General features: G+C 60.8%; 2 protein-coding genes across 2 annotated transcripts; both read right to left on the bottom strand.

The window, feature by feature from the left end:
- Nucleotides 1-1,810: 1,810 nt before the first annotated feature.
- ColSpa_09609 (uncharacterized protein) lies at nucleotides 1,811-2,668 on the bottom strand (the record flags this gene model as incomplete). Its single annotated transcript, XM_049275821.1, has 1 exon — nucleotides 1,811-2,668. The coding sequence occupies one exon, from the start codon at nucleotides 2,666-2,668 to the stop codon at nucleotides 1,811-1,813; it is 858 nt and encodes a 285-aa protein (XP_049131778.1).
- Nucleotides 2,669-2,680: 12 nt separating this feature from the next.
- Nucleotides 2,681-3,607, bottom strand: ColSpa_09610 (uncharacterized protein; the record flags this gene model as incomplete). Its single annotated transcript, XM_049275822.1, has 1 exon — nucleotides 2,681-3,607. One exon carries the CDS (start codon nucleotides 3,605-3,607, stop codon nucleotides 2,681-2,683), a length of 927 nt encoding a protein of 308 aa, XP_049131779.1.
- Between the last annotated feature and the right edge of the window lie 6,068 nt (nucleotides 3,608-9,675).

Raw genomic sequence — 9,675 nt, forward strand, 5'->3', positions numbered from 1 at the left:
TGCTCGACGAGCGGCCCGTCGAGTGGATCCTCAACGAGATCAGCCACTACCTCTCGCCCGACATCAAGGTCCGGCGGGGCGATGTCCTCGCCGTCTGGTCCGGCCTCCGCCCGCTCGTCCGGGACCCCAAGGCCAAGAACACCGAGTCCCTCGTCCGCAGCCGGCTCGTCGGCGCCCACAGCTTCAGCAAGACGCTCTTCATCAACATCATCCAGCACTTTGGCATCAAGACCGAGGCCGCCAGCCACCTCACCAAGAGCTACGGCGACCGCGCCTGGTCCGTCGCCGCTCTCTGCCGTCCCACCGACAAGCGCGTCCCCGCCCGCGGCGAGCGCATCTCCCAGCCTTACCCGTTCGTCGACGGTGAGGTCCGCTACGCCGTACGGCACGAGTACGCCCAGACGGCCGTCTGACGTCCTGGCCCGCCGCACGCGCCTCGCCTTCCTCAACGCCCAGGCGTCGCTCGAAGCCCTGCCCAAGGTCATCGACATCATGGCCGAAAAGCTGGGGTGGGACCGGCGCTGGCAGGACCTCGAGTGGCGGGAATGTAAGTGGCAACGGTGTAGCGAGCCCTCTGCTTCCCTCGCCCGAATGCTAACCTCCGCCACCTGCAAACAGGTCGAGCAGGGCAAGATTGACTTTGCCAGCTCGCCAGAGTACAAGATGTACTCGCGCCACGGCGACACCGCGGACGAGCGGTAGTGGCGTCGAGCGCGCGATTCCGCTCGTGTGAGCTGGAGGCGGAAAGCTTATTCCGTCCTGGCAAGTCCTGTCGACTGTGTCGGCCCACACACATGGCACGCTGCGTAACGTCCGTAAGGTGAGCGAGGGTGGCGGGGGGCTCGGAAACGGAAACGGGACAGAGTTTGTCGACGACAAAGAAGACTGTCTCATTAGTCGCATGTCTCGGACGGGCGGCTTCCTCGTGGTGATTGGACCACGTCCGGGTTGCCTTGGGTCGTTCGGAGGGGGCGAGAAGCGGTCACGGTGGTGCAAAATGTGTTTGGCAAGGCAAGCCTAGGCTCCATGACACAGAATGAGACCCTGGGAAGACGAGTCTTGATGAGGAGGACGAGAAAGGGCCCAAGGCGTACCTAGTTGAGATTGCTAAATTCGTGCGTTCCGCCGTCCGCGTTACTTGCACACACCATAGGATTTGTTGTCTGTTAATGACCCGTTAGAGCATCATCACCAGTGGAGAAGCAATCAGGATGGGACTTTAGTGCAAGGATCAGGTAGTTCTGTTTCTCTCTCAAAACATTACGATCCTACAATGTGACGTGACACTACACGTCTAAGAAAACACGGTAGTCATGAACCTCGTCTCAGCCATTCCAGATATGCCGGTGAGCCGCGCAAGGGAGCCTATTTCATCCCCCGGGAGCTCTGAATGAACAATGCTTTTGCTCCCGTGTCTTGCGTCAAATTAAAAACAACCGCTTCCCGCCAAAGCTCCTCGCAATGCATCATGAGATTTTCCAGGCCCAAGCCTTGTAAATGCCACAAGAACTCCTCATCCCAATGTCCCGAGCCCATGTCTATGATTCCCCTTTTCTTTTCCAAGTGATGCAGTCATGATAATGAAATCTTCTCGCCAGAGAACCCAAAGTTGTGACTTAATGCCAAAATACAAAAGTCGAAGGTGAAGAGGGAAGTGAAAAACAAAGTAACCAACGCCGAAAGTGTGTGGAGAAGAAAGTGGTATCATGCCTTCGAGCGAAAGTTGAAGTGTAAAAGTTCCGGTCGCGAACAGCGAGGCTGCTCGTTCGTATGTATAAGTGGTGTGTGTGTGTGTGTGTGTGTGTGTCGTCTAGCTCGAGGTACTGCTAGCTCGGCGTACTTCCATGCTGTCAAAGTCCTTGGGGGAATTCCCCATGCTGAAAACACGGTGCAAGAGGCTGCGCTTGGTCATGCTAGTGCGGCGGTATTGGTAGTCCTGGTCGTACGGGCATGCCAGGGTCGGGCTGCTGTGCTGGCTCTGTCGCTCGAGCTCGGCGTCCCAGCCGTAGATGTCTTCGTCGGGCGCCGCGTGGCAGTAGGACCCGGTCTCGCTGTTGGCAACGACGACGGACTCCTCCTCGGGCGGGGGCTGCACGCTGATGCCGAGCAAGTTGGAGAAATCCGTAAATTGGCAGTCGATCGGCGGGGACGCCGGCAGCGGCAGCTCGCTCGGCTTCAAGTCCACAGCAGCAGCAGCAGCAGCAGCCGGCTCAGCGCCGACCTCGGCGTCGGGCGTCTCGCTCTCGGTCTCCGGCACAGCTTCCGGTACGGCGGGGGTGGCCATCGCGGGGGAGGGGGCCCCGATAATCCGGACCGCCGGCATCGGCGCGAGCTTAGCATCGTCGGCGATCTGCGTCGTGATCTTGAGCGGAACCGGGGTGCGTGATCGAACGCGGATCGGGCGTCGTACCAGCCAGGGCCGGCTGTTGCGGTACGGATTCAGTTCCTTTGCGGCCATGCCACCGTTACATCCACCGTCAATGTGTTGCGAGCCGGCGAGGGCCATCTTCTCCGCGTCTCTGCTCGCCTCTTCCGCCGCCGTGAGAGGTAGTCGCCTGCCCGGATGGGGCTCCTCCCAGGGGTTGAAGAGGTGACGGACGCGCGAGAAACCGTCCAACGGGAGGTGGGTAGACGATGTCGCCGGGGTGGTGGATGTGGTTGTTGGCATGACCTCTGATTCCTATAATGGGTTGCTCTGGCTGCTGGCTTCCGCCATGGCGACGTCTCCGTCGTTGACGGGCGCTGACGACGGCGCGTTGTTGCGGCGGTTGGACCGCGACTTGCGGTGCAGCCCCAGCTTCGCGCCGACCTTCTTCCAGCCGTTGCTGTGGGCCGTCAGAGCCCGCTGAAGCCCGCCGGGCGAGGTGCTGAAGGTCCAGTCCGACGTGGGCGGCGTGGTGGGGGGCGTCATGGGTTCCGTGCCGGGGGAGGCGGCGCTCCCGCTGTCGTCCGTCAGTCCCTCGCGCTCCATGCCCGACGCAGAAGCCGATCGGCTGGTGGCTCCGCTGCGACCAACAGTCAGCTGAGGCAGAAACTTGGGAGACCGCCTGGGTTCCTCTAACCTGGCACCGGCGCCTTCGACCTGGAGGCGGGAGCGTCCCTGCCGCGCGTCGTGGCCGTCGTCCTCCATGCGCACGTCGCCGTGGCCGGGCATGACGGACTCGATGAAGGGCACGAGGACCGAGTCGTTCATGAGCTCGTACACAATCCTGACGGCCTCGTCCAGCTCGGACGGAGGGGGAGGGGTAGGGGGGCACTGCTGCGCCATGAGACGGTCGCGCACGCGCGAGGGCAGATTGACCTCGCGGGGAGCGTAGGGGATGATGTACGCCTGCATCAGCTTCTCCCACAGCGAGCAGACGTGCTCCTTGCCGTCGCCGATCCATTCTTGGTTAGTGATGATCTGCTCGTAGGCGGTGCGGTATCGTTCCGCGTCCATGGTGAACTCGAGCGTCTCCAAGCAGTGGTTCTGGGAGAGATAGGCCATGAAGGCCGCTAGTGTCCATGGCGGGGACGATGTGTTTGAGAGGATCTCCGAGAGAGACGGCGGCGTCAGGAAGACGGCGCCTGGCATCAAGGCCCCGCTGGTGGGCCTGGACCTTGACATGATGGTGGTGCGTTCCCAGTCCGCGACGGCTGGGGCCGGACTGGGCGGTGACAACTCCCTCTCGGGGATGGCGATGGACTCAGGTAGACGGGGGAGTGAGTTCTTATCCTGGACCTTTTCATTTCCGCGCCGAGGTGTCGAGCAGAAAACGAGGGGTGCCAAATGTACTACTCGGGGGAATAGCAACGAATCGGGGCTGCAGGGCAGCAGTCTGGGGTGCCTAGATGTGCCTCAACGAACCCATAAAAGGCGTCCGGTCAATTGTGGTGACCTGCTCGGGGCGAGGGCGGTTTCTATCCGCCAAATCCTTTCCTTTCCTTTCCTTTGCCTGTCGGGTAGCCTCGATGATCCCACGCGGTGCGTCCTGCACGTGTCGGTTGGGTCGAGAATCGGCTGTCGCGGTGTCGACGGGCGGGTTTGTTTGTGTGTTCGTGCGGGTCTTGTTTGTTGAGGTGTCGGATCCCAAGAAGTTCAGCACAGCTATCGTTCGAGGAGAGCTGACGTGCTGGAACGGACGGGGCCCACGCAGGGTAAATAGCCCAGAGCGTTGCAGATAAGAGCAGTTCCTCCAGGCGGGCTTCGAAAGAGGCTTGCACTAGGACCGAACTGGGTGCGCTAGAAGTGTCTTGGTGACGGGAATGGAATTGACTCGTCGCAATCGGCAGTGGGTGCGCAAAAAGCTGCTTGCAGAATGTCACAGACGACAGCGAGTCCGCGGCAAGAATGCAGGCGAGCCACCAAGGTTGGCCAGTAGCAGGGTGCTGAGGAGATCTATGCGGAATGCAACCAAGCCACACGTTCTACAGTCGTCCAATACGGTCGAGAGCTCGATACGGTGTAGAGAGGGTGTTCCTTTTCTTTTCCCTTTTGTTCGTGGCTTGCAGAGCAGCGACGTGACGTCTTGCTGGGGCTAGGCGATTTCGAATTCGGGACGCGGATGCTGATCGAAGGAAACGAAGCGGTGCCTGGTGGTCGAATTCGTCGGTACTGTACAGGGGCAGGCTGCTCGAAAGGCCGGTGGTGTGGTAGGACGGGAGCCGGGAAAAAGGTATAGCGGCAAACGAGTGACCAGCGGAGGGAAAGGGTCGTTGCGTAGCGGCGAGAGGAGTGAAGTCGACGGCGATGCGTGTGTGTATGTGTGTGTGTGCGTGTGTGCGATTCGGCGACGGGTATCGCTGTGGGCAGGTATCACGCGCGGAGTTGGCCGTTGTCTATGCCGATGACAGAAGGGTCGGTGTGTATCGTGAGAGAGTGGAAGAAGTAGGAAAAAGGAAAAAAGGTCTCGAAATGTCGAGAGCGGATCGGGGGTGTATGAGAAGGAGAGGGTAGGTGAGGCATTCGTGGTGGGAATGAATGGGGAGAGGACATGAGATAGCTAAAAGCGTCGCCCCGGTGCAGCAGAGAGGAGGAGGAGGAGGACGAGTACTTGGGCGAGGTATCTTTTGGGCGGCGGCCGTACCGTACCGTAGGCGACGAGAGAAGGCAAGGAATGCTGGAGCAAGGCCAGGTCAGGATGGTACGGGGCAAGTGAGAGGGAGTGCTCCGCACCCAACTAGCGCGCTCTAGGTCATGTACCTGAGGTACCTGTTCCCGAGACAGGTACGTACCCGCACCCTTTTGCCTCTGCTTGACATCACCTTACAGCGCGAGGCACCGAGTAGGAGTACCTTGCCACGGCCCCTTGGAGGGTATAAGCCCACCCACACACTGGCACACACACACACATACACACACGCGCGCACAGAGAGAGAGAGGACCCTCGCTGGTAGGCGAACAGGGGGTGGAAAAGACCTGGAAGCCTTTTAGGGGGAGGGGGAGCAAGCACATCAAATCAGATTCATTACACATCTCCATGCCACCCATGGTCATTCCCCATCCGCCAGACCAGCACCAGCGGCGACGGCCCCCAGCCCGGTCAGTCGCTCTTGCCCGTTGGAGGGAGACCCGGACGACGCGCTGGACGGGGCAAGGCATGCTAAGCAGGGGGGGCCTGATAACCGGGGGGATACGTGAACAAGCCCTCGATGCTAAGGGGGGGCGGATGGGTACGCAGAGTCAGGCCGCAGCGGAGGTATCGGATGCTGGCAAACGAGGCGGTTGCGATACTCGGTGATGAACACCCACGCAAGTATCAGCAGCAGCATGGCAGCGGCCCACCCTGGACGGAAATGCCTACTGTCCATGCTGCGTGCTTGCAGGGTTCATCGGGCAAAGGAGACAAGACGAGGCAGGTGGCAGGCACATCTTTGCCTGGAAGGAGAAGGCACACACAGCCCAATGGTAGCCAAGCGATGGGAGTGTGCATGGCATCTCTCTGATCTCCTCAGTCCCGTTGCTACTTCGAAGACACTACAGCGGCGGCGGCGTCGTACCCGCACATCGCAATGGGCTCGTCTTTGGCAGACAGCGTCGAGGTTCGGCCAGAGTGCGACAGGAGATAGACACGATGGTCAGGTTGCACGGGGGAGCCGCGGGCGCAGGCGGGTACCGGTGGGGGCACGCCGTGACTAACAAGTGACGCGTTGCTCTTGCGACGACGGAGTGGCACAGAGGCGGGGAGAGCAGGCTGCGGTCGGGCTGTGAGAGGCTCACTCCTCAGGCGGGAGCCCACGAGAGAGGTGAGAGAGGGAGGGAGAGAGCCTGAGAGGCACGAAACGGCACCCTCGGATTGCTAGGGGAGCCGAGTACCCCCTTTGGATACCTGTACTGGTACTGGAGTCCGGTCCAGACGAGCCAGCGCGCCAGAGCACCCCCATCGCAACAGAGCTGGCACGAGTTGAGTGGTCTTGTGTGCCCCGTCCTTCTGTGGAGTTGCATCATCGCAAGGAGTCGCTGTTTGGACTGCTCCCCTTATTCGTACAGGGAATGGGCGATGGGGGGGCCTTGCAGGCCGAGCACACAGAATGAGGTGACCCGAACGATGCACAACAGCCGACGGGAAGATGGAAGACTGATGGAAGACGGGATGGAAAGGCGGGAGAGGGACAAAAGCACTCCCCCCCAAAAAGAGAGTTGGGACTGGGAGAGTGTGAGCGAAGGCAAACGGAAAGGGGTGGGGCCCCAGCGGTGGGAAGGAGCAGGAGGTGTGGGTGGAGAAAGGATCCCTAGAGCGCGCTAGAAGGCTTCGAACGAGGGGCCGAGTGGCCCAATGACGGCGCCGTATGGGCTGATTGTGCCTGTTCGAGGAGAGGCGGCAGGAAAAAAGGCAGACGCACCAAAATGGAAGGCATATGGAACATTTCGAAGAAGGGAAGAAGGGGGACGAGGCAGGGGTGCGCTGGGAACGGGCAGCTCGCGGAGCAGCCAAAGGAGAGACGAGGCATGAGTGGATCAACGCGAACGGGCCCCGGGTTACGGAGGTCTAGGCTTGGTCTTTTTTTTTTTTTTTCCAAATTTTTTTTCCCATTCCCATCAGCCGTATTTTTCCTCTAATTTTTTTTGTGGTCCCCCTTCCGTTGCCCTCCTAGTGGTGTTTGCGTTAATTGTCCCCCCTCACTGAGTTTTCTGCATTGCTCGCTCGGTACGGAAACGCTTTGCAGTGATTTCTGGGTCTTGTTCCACGCCCCGTTTTGGATTCGCGCTCACGCTGGTACTATGTAGGTAGCGCTGACAGCTCGCGGGGTCCAGACGCCGCCGTCCCCAGCGCCTTGTGCCCGTTGCCCACCGAGACGACGCCCGTCGTCGCCAGTGCTGTTGGATGCCACACCACACCACACCACACCACCTCCCATCTGTTGAAGCCGCCCAGCCCGATCCAGTCCCGCTGTCTGTCATCCCAGTCTCCATTGCGCGCTTCTCCGTTTCGTTACGCAGTAGGCCCTTGGATGAGCACGTTGCGTGGCTGCGCGTTGGGTATGGTATGGCGATGCTTGCTTGGTGCACCCGTCCCTCCGTGCAGGCTCGATACGTCCCGTCTCCGTTACAGCCACGCAGACACCAGCGCGATCACGATCGATCCGTACTGGGCGGCCGTTTCATCCACCTCGTGACGGATGCGATGCCCCACACGGCCACGGTAAGGTATCGTGCATGAGGGACGGGCATTTCATCCGCGTCGCCAAGCCTAGCGCTGTGGTTCACAGCCTCACTCCGTCGCCCGCACGCTGTAAAGAGACAGACAGACAGACAGAGAGAGAGAGAGAGGGGCACCAGGCCCAAAGCTGCTACCGTCATCGTGATCGCGGTGCCGGCTATCCTGCTCGTCTGCTTGGCCCCATGACCGTTTCTCCCCGTTTCATCCGCTCCCCGGCGCCCAATCACCTTGCGTGCGTGTTGGCCACCCACTCAAAGTCCCCAAAGTCCCCTCCTCCGTCCCATCTCGCGCTCCATCCTCTTTCCATCCGGCCTGCCACCTTTGACGCGCGCGCGCCCTTCACAGCGCATGCCAATGGCGTAATTTGATGTCACGGATTCCACAGAGCACAATCCCACCACCCCCATCACATCACCGCAGCCCCTTCTCCAGACACTCCAAAGTCCAGACTGTGGGATGGGGAGAGCTCGCCTGCACCTTGTGTAGATGGCCCAACCTTTGCTCCCCAGACCTGTCCCGCCATGTTTGACACATTCCCTCGGTGGCACGCTCCGGATCTCGACAACGCAGCGTCACCTTGCCTCCGCTTGCAGTCGCACCCTCATCCCCCTCCCCCATCTCGTCCCGGGGACGCGTTCTTCGGCGCGTATTTGACATGGTCCTCACAGCTTTGACACGCCTCATTCCAGGGGACGCCATCCGTGCGCGGCCCCCCTTTGCCCTCTCGCTTTCGTTCTTGATGGCCTCGCAATCTTGTCTCGTTCGCTCAACCCCCTTGCTCCTCGACCATCTCTTCGTCTCACCGTCCGTTTCGCTATTTGTCGGCATTGCTGCCGCTATTGCCTGTCGTGGCCTCCCCATCTTTCCAGCCCGCTCCGTGAAAAGCGCCGGGCTCCAGGGACCTCCCTGGTTCGCCTCGTCAAAGAATGCTGACGGGGCTCTTACGCAGCAATTGGAAACGAGACGGGGTCTGTCCAGCACTGCCGCTGCCGCCGGCGGCTCACTGAAATGAGTGCCTGAACAGCAGCGAGCCCCGGGCCACGGCGGCGGGTCGTTCTGCTCCTCGCCCGTAGCGTCGCTTGTCGCACTACCGCATCCATTGTGTCGCTGCTCCGGCCCACCGCACCAGAGCGCGAAGGAGGGGGCTAGAGGGCTTGGGGGGAAGAAGACGAAGAAGAAGAAGCACCCGATCAGCACGCGGCGGCCGCTGCTGGCGTTGCCCCGGTCCCGCCCGTTTCTCGTTGCCGGGTGCTGCCCATCGAGCGCTGGCCTCTGCGCTTGATGGCTGAGCTGAACGACCCGGTGTGTAGGCTCATTTCTGGCATGCTCGACCGAGATTGAGGTGAAGCAGAGCCCGGCGAGTCTCACCACCCGGTGCGGAGCATCCGTGTGGACCAGGACCGGCCAGCGTCGGCCATTCCTGGCGCGTCTGCTCCTCCTACACCTCCACCTCCACCTCTTCATCTTGTGTCATTCGGGCTTCATTCATGCCCATGCAGCGATGCACTCCTTCCCCGGCCTATCTTGAGCTTGGCATTGTTTCTTCCATATTCGCCGTGCTCCACGTACTTCTTTCCGAGTCTCTCGTCTCCTTCACCATGCATGTCCATCTCTCCCCCTTCCCACCCTTTACCCCAGATCCAAGGGCATCGGCGGGTACGTATGTGCTACGGTGCAGGTGTGCACTGGCGAATGGGCACGCCGCACGTTGAGGTAGGTAGCAGTGTCTAGTTTGCCTAGTCAACCCGTCCGCCATGCCTCCAGATTGGCTAGCGCGGTGGATCGGCAACAGAAGCATGCCATGTTACGGGTTCCGATGTCTGGATCAACATGCGTGCTAGCGGGACCGCTGCTACTCGACTTTCCGATCCTGGCATAACGCCATGTGACGATGATGATGCGGGCGCGGTTTCCAGAGCCAAGGCCAGCCAGAGGAATCCTCCCAGCCCGTCGTCACGTCTGACCGGGAGGGAGACGATGACGCTCTTCGCCGTTCCCGTGCTCTGCATCGGCTGGAAGCCAGGGACGAGAGAGA

Source organism: Colletotrichum spaethianum (assembly GCF_022836535.1).
Source record: "Colletotrichum spaethianum MAFF 239500 DNA, contig29, whole genome shotgun sequence".
NCBI lineage: Eukaryota > Fungi > Ascomycota > Sordariomycetes > Glomerellales > Glomerellaceae > Colletotrichum > Colletotrichum spaethianum.